This window comes from Orycteropus afer, unplaced genomic scaffold, assembly GCF_000298275.1.
Source record: "Orycteropus afer afer isolate SDZICR_OR568_19922 unplaced genomic scaffold, OryAfe1.0 scaffold00093, whole genome shotgun sequence".
Lineage (NCBI taxonomy): Eukaryota > Metazoa > Chordata > Mammalia > Tubulidentata > Orycteropodidae > Orycteropus > Orycteropus afer.
In genome coordinates this window covers 1,652,483-1,666,197 of record NW_006921680.1, presented here as the reverse complement: position 1 = coordinate 1,666,197, position 13,715 = coordinate 1,652,483, and the positions used below count along the sequence as shown (strand labels likewise).

The following is a 13,715-nucleotide window of genomic DNA, read 5'->3' as shown; positions in this document are numbered from 1 at the left end:
TCTCTGTGGACTGGTAAGGCTGTCGCTGTCTCATGCCGGTCTCTGGGCTCTGCTGCTGCCATCTCTCATGCCACATGCTGGGGTTTCTCTGCTGGGGTTTCAGATCAAGGACACACTCCACTCCTGTTTCCACATTTTAGGTATCTGTCAGAGCCGCACCCCTCTCTCTCAGTACCATGTTCTTTTCTGGTTACCTAGTGCCACTTTGACAAGAATATACCACAAATGGGATGGCTTGAACAAACAGGAGTTTATTCTTTTACAGTTTGGGGGGCTAGAAGTCCAAGTTCAAAGTGCCAGGCTCTAGGAGCTGTGTCAAAGCCCCTTGATCTTAGGCTTCACCTCTGCCTCTTGCTCCTGGCCCACTGAAGCTAGAGGCATCTCTTCACTCAGGCAGCTACTGGCTGCTGAGGCTTAACAAGTCCAAGGTCGACAAAATGGCACAGTCCAAATGTTACCAAACAACATGTCAGGCCATTAATTCAAGTCCATTGAAAGTCCCAGGATCAGCAGAGCATGGCAGGCTGCTGAACAATGACATGACCACATGTCAAGACTGCCATAAGCTAGAGACCATTCCCAAAGCTATTTCTTATATACAGGAAGCAGACCACATACCCCAAACAACTACTCAGCTGCTCCAATATATTTCATCATGGAGTTAATTACTAATCTCACCATGGGGAATAACTACATTCAGCTTCCCAGCCACTCAACCTGGGCCAGCCAAGTTGACAAACTTCACCACCACAGTCAGTTTTGTAAGAAATTAATATTGCCACTCCTGTTCTTTTATGATTGCCATTTGCTTGATATATATTTTTCCAACCTTTGATTTTTAGTCTGTTTTTGTCTTTGTCTGTAACGTGTGTCTCTTGTAGACAGCATATTGATAGGTTATGTTTTCTTACCCAGTCTGCAACTTTCCATCTCGTGAGTGGTGCATTTAATCCATAGACATTCAGTGTAATTATCGACAAGTATGAATTTCTTGTTGTCATTTTGTTACGTGTTTTTTCGTGGTGTTGCTTATTTGTTTGTCCCATATAATTTTCTGTGTTGAGCTAGTTTTGTTTATGAATCATGTTATCACTTTTTTCATTGCTATTGTTTGAGTATTTGCTAAATATTTGTTCTTGTTCTCTTTTGTATTTTGATGTGAATGTTTATCACTGTTCTTTGAGGTTACCCTATGATTTATAATTTTCTTCCCAATTTTAGAGTAGTCCATTCTATCTTGCAGTTGTCTTGACTTCCCTACCATTTAGCAGTTCTATAATACACAATTTTTTCCCTCTTTTTGGTTTGCAGTTGTCCTCATTTGTCAATTAGTGTCTCTGGTTCCCTGTTTACAATCTTGTAGGCTTATTTACTTTGGATACTTCCGTAACTAGGTTGGTTTCTTGGTTATGTCATCCTGTGTGTTAATGGTTGGTTGGTCTTTGCTGCTGTTGGTGCTCTGTCCAAAGGATGCCTTTTAGCATCTCTTGTAAGGTTGGCCTAGTTTTAACAAATTCCCTTAATTTCTGCTTATCTGGAAATGTCCTAATTTCACCATCATATTTGAGGAATAATTTTGCTGGGTATGTAATTTTTGATTGGGAATTTTTTTCTTTCAGGGTTTTGTATATACCATAGCATTGTCTTCTCGCCTGCATGGTTTCTGCTGAGAAATCAGAGCTTAGTCTTATTGGTTTCCCCTTGTAGGTAACTTTTTGTTTTTCCCATACTGCTTTTAGGATTCTTTCTTTGTCTTTGTCTTTGGAGAGTTTGATAATGATATGTCTTGGTGATTTTCTTTTGGGGTCTGTCTCATTGGATTTCTTGAATGGATATATTCTCATTTTTCATCATACCAGGGAAGTTCTCTTCCAACAAATCTTTGACAATTTTCTCTGTGGTTTTTGTTGTCTCTTCCTGTTCTGGAATTCTGATTACACATAGTTTATTCCTTTTAATGGTATTTCACATGAACCTCAGGGTTTCTACATTTTATTTTCATCTTTTTTTGTGATTGATCCCTTCCCAGAGAAGTGTTGAGGTATTTGTCTTTAATCTCACCAATTCTGTCTTCCATTGATTCAGTTCTACTTCTTTGTCTGTTCAGTGTGGTGCATATTAGTATTGATCTTCTGGATTTCTATCTGTAGATTTTGTGTCATATCTAATTTTGCATTTATTTTGTCATTTTGTTCTTGTATTGTCTTTCAGAATTATTCTAGGGTTTTCTCTGTGTTTTCATCAATTTTCTCAATGTTTTCCTTGATCTGTCTCTCAATCCATTGAAGGTAACTAAATATAATTTTTGAATTCCTTATCAGGGAGTTCCAGTGCTGCTGCTTCCTTAGGGATGTGTTCTAGGTCTGTATCCTAGTCCCTTGTTTCTTCTGTTCTATCCTGCTTCTTTGTATGGACTGTGATGCTCTGTTATCTCTAAGACATTTTGATGTTTGTGTGTTTATATTTAATTGGTGATTGTATGTTGGAGTGATTTGCTCAAGATTTTCATTTTCTTTGTTTTGTTTGGATGTTATCTAAGTAAGTAGGGTACTGTGCTCCTCTATGCGCTAGTTGACAGCACTTAGACACTCACCACCTTTCTCCTTTCCCATTGTCAGCCTTCTGTATGTCGCTGCCATCCTTGGCAAATGAAACCTATTCTTAGGTCCTATTTTCATTCAGGTTCTTCCACAATTTGGTGCCTAATCCACTTCTGTATACTTCCTTTCAAAGCCCAGGGCTCCAAGATTATCTTCTATATCTCTGTCAATTGGTTTCTCTTTTCTTTGTTGAAGAGGGTCTCTGTTTTTCTGTCTATTCCACCATGTTAATAGATGTCCTCTCTTGTGATTTTTTTTTAAGCTAAGATTTTAAGTTAAAACTTGAAAAGCTTGGGCCCTTCAATTTAAGATTTAAAATGGCAGACCCACATCTCATTGCTCCCTTGGAAATGAAGTTGTCAACTCACCATTTAATGAGATTTCTATTATATCCAAAATGCTAATAACAGTAATTTTTTATGATATTTATGTGCATTTCTAAGAAGCATACAAATAACTTACTGGTTGTTTTAGGACAAATTTAGAACCAGCACAGACTTTCTACTGCTAGTATAGTAAAGATAGTGGCCCTTTGAAGCCAATACAGCTACTGTGGTAAGATGAACTTTTGGATTGTTTGCAGTTGGGGACTGTTAGGAATAGCACTGCTTTTGATATTCTTATACATATCTTTTCATGAACATTTGTATATATTTCTGTGGGGTAAATGCCCGGTAGTGGAATTGCTGAGACATGAAGTATGTATAATGAATACTGTATTGCCAAACAGTTTTTCAAAGTTGTTGTACCAGTTTATAACCCTACCAGCAGCATATAAAAATTTTAGTTGCTGCATATCCTTGCCAGCACTTAGTATTAATAGTAAATCTTTTTCATGTTAGCCATTTGAATGGGTTCATAGTACTATTGCAATTTTGACTTTAATATGCATTTCCATAATGACTAACAAGGATTAATTCCTTATTGTATGTTCATTAGCTTTTGGATGTTTTGTGGTGTGCCCAAGTCTTTCATTTATTTTTTCTAGGAATGTATGAGTTCTTTTTATATTCTAGATATAAGTCCTGTATTGGTCATATGATTTGTACATATCTTCTCCAATTTTGACTTGGTTTTCCACTCTTGGTGGTGTTCTTTATTAACATAAATTATTAATTTTATGGTAGCTTATTTATCAAGTCTTTGCCTACTCCAAAATATTCTTTTGTGTTTTCTTCTGAAAAGGTTTACATTTCATATTTAAATTTTTGATCCATCTGGATTTGACTTTTGTGTGTGATGTGAATTAGAAACCAAGATTTACTTCTTTTCAGTATAGTATGTATGTCCAGTTGGTGCGTCACAATTGTACTATAGCATTTGCTTATGTATTTTTATTATAGAATATTTTGAAGGTGATTAGAACCATAAGAAATCAATATCATTGGGGATAGCAATAAATAAGATTTGTTAGTATATCGTACTCACTTTATCAAGAACACTGTTAAGACTGAATATATCCTAAGAGGAGGCAAGGTATCTGCCTACTCCAACACAGCCCAGCTAGTTAAATTTCCAAGTGGCAGAAGTACTTCTTCCCATTAGATGTATATACAACTAGTGCTGAGGAAGCAGTTGATAATTTATCTCAGACTATCCCTTTGCTGAACACAGAAGCTAAAGAGCAGTTCATGGAGCTGGACCTTTTGAATATTTTCCTACTGTGAGATTCAGGTAATTGTTGTCACTGCATCTTCATCCTAGATGGTCTCCAGTTCTCTGGGCCAGTATAGGTTTATTCAGGAATATACTTCATCAGGGAAACCAGGGTGCTAATGAATAGAGGGAAAAGCAGGCAGCTTAGTATCTGTTTCTAAGACCCAGGGGCCCGTTTACCACTCTAGGTTTTAGTAGACTCAATTGTTAGTAAAAAATGGGTTAGCTTTAGTTAATCAAAAAGGCGAAACTATCTCTTTAAAACATTTATTTAATCTTAAAGGTATTCAGGTAACATCAAAACTCTCAAAATGTGAAATGTGACACACTATAATTAGAGGTTGGGATGGCAGGCATTTTTAGATCCTTGATTCCAATGTTCAGATAATACTAGTGTTTAAGACTAGTGTCTAATTAATTTTTATGTCATAATTACCAGACATTGTGTTTATTTATTGAACATTTTATCATGTGTGCTGTGGTATTGTGGTGGGTGCACATTTGATTTGTTTTAAATTGTTCACATCTGATGTTAACATCTGATCCCAGCCATATTCCTATTCATCACTTACAAATCTGTCATTCTTTTATATATGTGGGATTGGTGGGAAAGACCTTTTGCAATGAAAGCTGACATTTCACTTTTAAGAAATTCAGTTGACCCAGAAAAGAACTCCCTGGGTCTATCAGTGCAAAATTAAAGCAGTAAATCAAATGTAATACATACACACCAGCATCTTTCCCTGCTTATTTTATTTTTTAAATCATTTTGTTGTAATGGATTTTATTGCATATCCAGTGTTTGTGGCTTATATAATCCATCGAGTTATTCCCTCTCCCCACTTGTCATTTTAACTTTCTAAAACTGATGATTGCGTTCTATTGTTTGCATTTAAATTTAAAAAAAAAAATAATTTGGAACCATGGAAAAACAATTCATTTTATTTCAAAGAACCGAAACTAAGCTAAACCAACTGCCATTGAGTCAATTCTGACTTATAGTGACCCTGTAAGACAGAGTAGAACTGCCCTGTAGAGTTTCCAAGGCCACAAAGCTTCACAGAAAGCAGACTGCCTCATCTTTCTCCTAGGGGTTTGAACTGCCAACCTTTTGGTTAGCAGCCAAGTGCTTTAACCACTATGCCACCAGAGCTCCCTTTATTTGAAAAAGGGGAAAGTAATTTGAAGCACTTGCTCTGGTTTATTAATACTAAAAATGCAACCTGAATTACCTATAAAAATGATTATTTTTGTAGCGTTAGCAATTTTATAAAAACAATTTTTAAAGAGAAACTTTTATTCTAATTTATTATCATTTGCAATATATTTAAAATAAACTATTTTAGTAATTTCTCTTAATGATTTGGTACAGGGAATAACTAGCAAAATTACATACTGTGTTTCCAGTAGAATAACGTCTCAGGAGTTGGCTTTTTACTTTTCAGATGTTTCTTTTGCTTTTAGCCCTTTCAAGTGCCATTTCTCCCCTGGCTTCTCTGTATTTTAGTATACTGTCAAAGAGCATTGTCATTTTTCACCACTGAGGTCTTCTTTTTTTTTTTTTCAAATAGGATTTTAAGGCATGTTACTTCATTTTCCATTCATCCTTTGTTTCTATTTAAAATTGGTGGCTATAAATTTATTCTTCAGTCATTTGGGACAGGTCACTATTATAATAACATTGAGTTTTAGGCCAGTGGAAGACAACATGTACCAATGTAGTCATGTGTATCCAATAGGATCTCTTGCATTGCCTTTATGTTTGTACTTTTCTACTTCATCTCCTCCCAATGACTCACAACTTCACCACTTACACATTCCACAAGTTATCTGTTCTCTCCTGTTTCATTGTTTTTGAAACAAACAAAAGTGAGTTACATGTTACCACAAACTTTGATTCCTTCTTGTACATACTCCTTTTTTTTTTTTTCATTCTCATATTCAGCACAAGAGACTTATTCAGAGAAGTTCTGCTGAGAAAATGGTTACAGTGGTTTAAAAAGTCTCTAACTCTGATTCATTTTAGATATTGACAGTGGTACTCAGGAAGCATCTAATGTTCTGAAAAGAGCTTTAACTAATTTCCTGAGGTTAAAAGAGTTTTTGCATGTGATCATCTGTGATACTTGATTACTTGACATGAGACCGGGTAATCTTGGTGGCATTAAAGAAGTACCAGTAGGGTGAAATCCTCCTGTGCTAGGAAACCCTGAGAAATGGAGGAGGTTGCCTGTAAATTTGTTCATTTTAATGCATTATATAGCCAAGGGAGCTCTGGTGGTGTAGTGCCTAAGGCATTTGACTGCTAACCAGAAGGCTGGCAGTTCAAACCCACCAGCCACTCCTTGAAAGGAAGGTTGGGCAAGCTACTTCCATAGTGATACTGCCTCGGAAACCCAAGGAGGGGTCGCTATGAGTCGCATCCAACTCGAGGGCAATGGGTTTGGGTTTTGGGTTTTTTATATATAGCCATAAGCACTATTTTATTTTTAATACATTCAAATACTTTTTATATCAGAATATTTGTTCCTTCCAATACCATTCATAAATGCCTTTTTCGTATGATGATTTTTTAAATCCCTTGTGTCCTTATCCTCCCCGTGCACAATGGCTTGCAATATGGAAATACTTCCATATACTATGAACAGCTTTTAACCTTTTGTTATGGAGAGAGATGTAAAAGAAATAAGAAATCTGTCGATTCCTTAATACTGCTAGTATACATTTTGCAGTGGTATATCATTAAGGAGTAACTATAACCATAAGCTGGATGGTAGAAGATATTACTGAATCATTGTTCATTCCAAGTTTGGTAAGGTATTGCGGTTATGTTGGAACACTTCCTTATTTCTGGGAGTTGCATGCTAAAGTATTTAGAAATGATATATCATATCTATAACTTCATACGATTGACCTAAAACCCAAATAAACAAAGTTCATGTGTATGTGTTTTATACACTCATACAGAGAAAAAGCAGATGGGAGCGTGTAAAAACCTGTGAATCTAGATGAACAGTGTATGGTTGTTCATTCTACTGCATCTTTTCTGTAGGTTTGAAATTTTAAAAAATAAAAAAGTTGGAAGGAGAAAAAATAACTGTAAACAACTATCTGCCCTTCAGATCTCATTTTCTTATTAACTTGGTTAGATTTATTTGTTATAACATCAAACTAGTTAATACGTTAAATATACCTTTAATAATGGATCGACCACAAAACTACACTTTTCTCATTGCTTTATGGATTTATGGATTCTAAAGTCACAGGGTCAGGAATAACCAGCTTCATTCCAGCAGTGGTTATAGGTGATTATTTTCGGCAGGAAAATGATTTCTAACTGACTACATAAAGCAGACCCCCATCAGCCACCAGCCACTCCTCGGAAGGAAAGTTGGGCAATCTATTTCCGTAGTGATACCGCCTTGGAAACCTAAGGAGGGGTTGCTGTCACTTGAGTCTGACTCGACAGCATATAACAAGAACAACACACAAAGCAGAATGTCAGGGTTCTCTAATGCACAGTAGTCATTTATTCTTTCTGTGTTACATCATTAAAAGTGCTTGTTGGTTATACTAGCCTTATTATTGAATAAAGCTATAGCAGCCTTTGTTATTGAATGGTTTCATCCTAGCTGTATGTGGGCTTCATATGTCTGTTGATATTTAATGGTAATATTTGCTTTTTTTTTTTGTCTCCTTGAGTAAATGATAAGAGAAAAAATATTGGTTGTCCTGATTTTTGAGTGTCCTAATTATTCTTCCATTATAATCTATTTTGTTTCTCTAGACCAGAGTATTTAAGTTGCTTCAAAAGCAAATCGAACAGCAGACTTGGACTGATGAGGGCACCCCATCTATGCGAGAACTTCGGTCAGTCTTGCTAGAATTTGCTTGTACCCACAGCCTAGAGAACTACAGCACTGCTGCCATGAAGCTCTTTGATGATTGGATGATGTCCAATGGAACTCAAAGGTAAAGTGTATTTCTACTCAAATAAGCTGTCTTCATCTTCTTTCCCTCACTCAGATCATATCCCAAAACCAGGATCTTTTCTTCTGGGTCATAAACACTATAAAACTCTGGGTGTCGCTGTAGATAAACTCTTTGAATCTTTGTTCTTAAAAAAGTCTCTTTTAATCTAGTAATAAAATGTAGCAAGTGAGAAGTTAGCAGTTAGTAGAAATGCTTTTGGTGATAATTGGTCCCCTCCATGTTTTTTTACTGGGAATGCTGGAAGAAAATTTAAGCATTAGATGAAGAATTGGGGTGGAGGCTTTGGGTAACAACCTTTTGAGGTTCTTCCTTGGGTGGTGCAAACAGTTAATGCACTCTGCTGCTAACCAATAATTCAGAGGTTCAAGTCCACCTTAGAAGCTTCTGAGAAGAAAGCCTTCGTGATCTGTTTCTGGAAAATCAGTCATTGCAAACCCTTTGAGCACAGTTCTACTGTAACATACATGACATCACCATATGTCAGAAACAACTTAATGGCAACAGGTTTTCTCCCCCCCTCATTTCTGAGATTTTTGATATAGTAATTTGATTATGCTTCTTCCCACACCACCCTCCATATTTGCTGCCGTATTTCTGTCATAGCATTTACCACACTGTACTTAATGCATATATTTATTGTTTTGGACTTTGTGATAGCCTGTGAGTTGCTAAAGGGTAGGGATGGTGTCTCATTTCCTCTTCTTGTCTCTAGTATCCAGCCAGTGGCCTGTCTGGTTTTTGCACATGCTTAGTAAATAATTATTGTATCAAATTGAATTGATGTTCCTCCTAGTAATACCACTAGGAAAGTAGCAACAACTGAACTAACTTTTTTCTTGGCTTTAAGTTGTTCAGTAAAGCCTTACTTAATTATTAACTGCCCTGACCCCAAAACCACCACCTCTAGTCAATTCTTTTGCCTTTGTGCTCAGGATTATTTCTTTTCATTCTTATGTACACATCTCTCTTGCAGCCTTCCTACTGATGTCATGGCTACTGTGTTCAAAATTGGAGCAAAAACCGAGAAAGGCTGGTCATTCCTTTTAGGCATGTACATCACTACAGGCTCTGAAGCAGAGAAGAATAAAATACTTGAAGCTCTTGCCAGCTCAGAGGATGTACGGAAACTTTACTGGTATGAAACCACCCAAGGAATATGATATTAGAAACCAAAAGCACAAAAGCATTATATTCCTCCTATGAAGGAAAGCTTATTTACTTTAGTATCTCCTTTTACTCCCTTTACTAATAAGCCAGACCTGACTTAGACAGTGTGGTGAGGACCCTGCACATGCTGGGCTTGGTTTCAGTGATTGAACCTTCATAGATAAGCAGAATATGCTTTGTTCAAGGGAGGTAGGGAGATGCCAGGAATCACAGCCCCCTCATACTCTCTGCATATGCCCTCTCCATCTCCTTGGCACTTTGCCTTAAATTCCACAGGTAGTGGTTCATTCTTTTGGATCAAGGCATTTTTTTTGTCTAAGCTGTCACTTAGAAAATACAGACATTTCAGAAAGGAATTAACATGTAAAAGCTTATAGGTTAATACCTTCATGTGAATTTGTTATGCTTTTTCTTTTAGTTAATGAAGGCCTCACATAGGTGAAAAGATGAGCAGTGAGTAAGTCCTCTTGACAGAACAGGTGACAGTGGGGTGGCAAAGCTCTGTGTAGCCATGGGAAATGTGAAGGTACTTGGCTCCTGGCATATAGGGCACCAAAAGTGAAGAGTTATGCTGAGGAGGGAGAGAGCTGGCTGTCATTGTTTTCTTTTGTATAATATTGCTCAGATAGATCTTAATAGTGTCCCAAAGCTGTCTTCAGCACCTGCCCAGACCCACTTTCCAAAGGATATGATGTAAATAGGCATTTTCTGTAAAGTAGTAGCCAACCTCTGACCCAAGCAAATAGAAATTTTTCTCATTTTGTTTTTCAACTACATTAATAATGATTAATAAATTCCCATTGTAGTATATTCAAGTGATGTATAAGCATATGGAGTAAAATGTGGAAATGTCTCTGTCTTTCGCTTGCATTCACATCCATTCTTATACCGTGAATATATATACTATGGAGGATGGTGCTCCATTTGAGTGTGTGTGTGTGTGTATATATATATATTTGTTCTTATTTGCCATCGAGTCGTAGCGACCCCTCCTTGGGTTTCCGAGGCAGTATCACTATGGGAGTAGATTGGCCAAGCTTCCTTCCGAGGAGTGGCTGGTGGGTTTGAACTGCCAGCCTTCTGGTTAGCAGTCAAGTGCCTTAGGCACTATGCTACCATATATATATATATATATATATATATGTATGTGTGTGTGTGTGTGTGTATGTGTATATATGTGTATATATATATATGTAACCACATTTTTAGACATAGATTTATTCTCTAGCCAGTGTTTTGTGACATGGTTCTTGTTAGCAAATGATCAATCTTAGATTTCTCATGTCAGTTCCTAAAGCCTACTTCATTTGTTTTCATGGCTACACTGTATTCTATAGTATGACTCTTTCATAATTAATTCATCACATCTTTAATGACATTTGAGTTTTTCCTCCCTGGTACAAATACTACATTTTTGGAGAGTGCGTTTTCTTACTGTATGCTTATTGTATAGTAGATGAGAACTGTTTACATTCAAAAGTCAGGATTTATTTAGCATTCATTCTTACAGTCCAGTATTTTAAGAGTGGTAACATACCTGCCTACTTAAATAAAGTTTTTATCAGGAAACAAAAAAAAGGCCTATCTCCACCATTGTAATAAATTCTACCATAATTTATTTTTATGTGTCCTTACTGTATCAAGAATTATTATTATGTGACAATGTATGTAAATGCCTATCTCATAGGTAAGTTTTACTTCATTTTTAAAAATGACAGGTTTTCAATTTATGGATGTATCTTAGGCTAATCCAGTACTATGGAACTTTAATTAGGAGAACAATACTAATTTCAGTTCAGTCATTACTTCACCATGAATTTTGGAGGTTAAATTTTCTGTGCTCTTCAGGTTAATGAAAAGTAGCCTTGACGGAGATATCATCCGAACACAAAAGCTGTCTTTCATCATTAGAACAGTGGGCCGACGTTTTCCTGGACACTTACTGGCTTGGGATTTTGTCAAAGAGAACTGGAATAAGCTTGTACAGAAGTAAGTTTCTCCAAGAATTCCTATTAGTATTCTCAGGTTCTGCATTTGGAAAGGGCTCCTAGTATTCCATTGGTTCCTAGGAGTTATGATTTACTGTGAGAGGAAATGCTCTCTTGACATTTGAACTGAAAGACCCCAAAATTTTCACATTTGTGAACATAATTCCGTAACATGCTCCATTTAACAGTGGTGTTCCATTTGAGTCCTAATCAAGGCCAGCCATGCCTGACATCAGGTCATTTAGCTCAGCATGTCCATGGATTATTTCACAATAGCTGTTTAGTTATGCATGTTGAAAAATACCACCTCATTGGCAAAGGATCAGTTAAGAACTCATACCGAGCTAAATAGTACATATAGGTTTTTTTTCCTTTTTTGAAAGTAAGAATAATATTTTGGGGAATATGATAAGATTTCTTAGTAGATTAAATGAATTTGATAACTTATCTGGATATCCCCTAATTCCTACCTTTTTTCCCCTTTCCACTGGAAGTAAGTGTGTGTAGGATTGCTACTAATTTCCCGAGCCAAGTTTCCCAGGATCAGAACTCTACTCTGCCCTTGTTGTGTATAGCTTACATTGAAGCATCACCTTGACACTCAGAAGTAGTATTTTGATAACCAGCAACAGCCTCCTTTTTTCCTCTCTTTTTTATTCTTGTTTCTGCAGGTTTCACCTGGGGTCCTATACCATACAAAGTATTGTTGCTGGATCTACTCACCTGTTTTCAACAAAGGCACATTTGTCTGAGGTTGGTGGTATAAAACACTAGTGTATGGAGGTTGAATAACTTTTTCTTCTCAGGCTTGCTCATTTTAAGCAAGATGGTGACTTCTCATGCCAATCCCTGTTCCTTCTCTCTCTTTTCCTTCCTCAGTGCTAAGATTTACTTACAAAAGTGAGATATATGACACTGCGGAAAAATTCCAGTTCCATTCTCAACAGTATTCCCTTGATTTCCCTGATACGGATAATTTTTTTTTTTTTTTTAATTAAGACCAACATATGCCAAATACTGTTTTTTAAGTAGTGATAATATTCTTTTGAAGAATATGTTTTTGAGGGTGAATTTTTAGGACAAAGCCTAACTTTTGACTCTCTCTCATTTACTGGGTTATTTGGACCTTTTTTTTTCTTACTTTAAATATTAAAAATTTGTCTTTGTAGGAATAAGACGAATTCATTAAAAAAAAAAACTTCACATTCTCTTTAAAGTTAAAGCTTATTTGAGAAGGATATTCAGAGTTACTTGATATTTATTGTCTTTGTCATTTGAAATATTTCTGTGTGGAACTCACAGGTCCGGGCATTCTTTGAAAATAAATCAGAAGCAACATTTCGGCTTCGTTGTGTTCAAGAGGCTTTGGAAGTCATTCAGCTGAATATCCAGTGGATGGAGAAGAACTTAAAAACTCTGCCGGCGTGGCTGTAGCATGCACAACCGCACCTCATTTTGTCGCCCATTCAGAACTTGTAAACTTGGGGCTTTGCTGCTTTTGCAAAAGTCAAGGTGAAGCCAGGATCACTGCTGAGTTGTTTGCACTCTTAGGAGTTCTAGTTAGCTCAGGGCACATTTGTATTTTTCATCTGTCTTTTCCGAGTGTGTTCGGGCAGTATATAGTTATTTATTACAAAGTTGTATTCATCTACATGCTATTCATCTATAAAAACTATGAGTAATTTTTCTACTGAAGATTTAGAAATAGGGAAAAAATCTATTTTGGAATTTTTTTCTATTTCTCAATTCCAGAACATACTGACACAGTGAGACAAGGAAAGATCCATCCTGTGAGCCACCATCTTTGCAGGCTGCTGGTTGGTCAGCCATTTGTTGCTTCACGTGCACAGATTTAGCTTCAAACAGTAATGAAGAATGTAGCTGTAGAGAACTGATCTCAGGTGTGCAGATCTACTTTGATTTGGGGTTAGTCCTTTATTTTCTGGAAAAAGTTTAAATAAGATCTATAGCTATTAGTATTTCTTTTTGCAAAATAGCCAGGTGCTACAGAATTTTTAAATTTTTGTTGTATTGAAAAGTTAAATCGCAAGGCCAAAAGATTAAATTTTCCAAATACTTAACACTTTCTTTTAATCTGTTATGGTATTGCCATAGGAAGCTGCTCCAAACTCAGTTAAAATAATATAAATTATTTTATTCATGAATGCTGTTATTCCCCAAATCTGTGCACCTTTACCACTCCATGCCACAGGTATACCTTATGTTATAAATATTTCTACATCTGTGACAAGCATCTTGTTCACACTAGAGTCCTTCATGGTGACTTTTATCGCTATCAATAAGAACATAA

The 13,715-nt window shown here is 36.4% G+C and overlaps 1 protein-coding gene across 1 annotated transcript in view; it reads left to right on the top strand.

The window, feature by feature from the left end:
- Positions 1 to 12,838, top strand: part of LOC103198379 (leucyl and cystinyl aminopeptidase) — an 88,066-nt gene extending 75,228 nt beyond the window's left edge. The window contains exons 13-17 of the mRNA XM_007942540.2: positions 8,044 to 8,228; positions 9,223 to 9,384; positions 11,265 to 11,405; positions 12,076 to 12,157; positions 12,707 to 12,838. Of these exons, the coding sequence (XP_007940731.1) occupies positions 8,044 to 8,228; positions 9,223 to 9,384; positions 11,265 to 11,405; positions 12,076 to 12,157; positions 12,707 to 12,838 (702 nt within the window). The remainder of the gene's footprint in view (positions 1 to 8,043; positions 8,229 to 9,222; positions 9,385 to 11,264; positions 11,406 to 12,075; positions 12,158 to 12,706) is intronic.
- Positions 12,839 to 13,715: the final 877 nt, after the last annotated feature.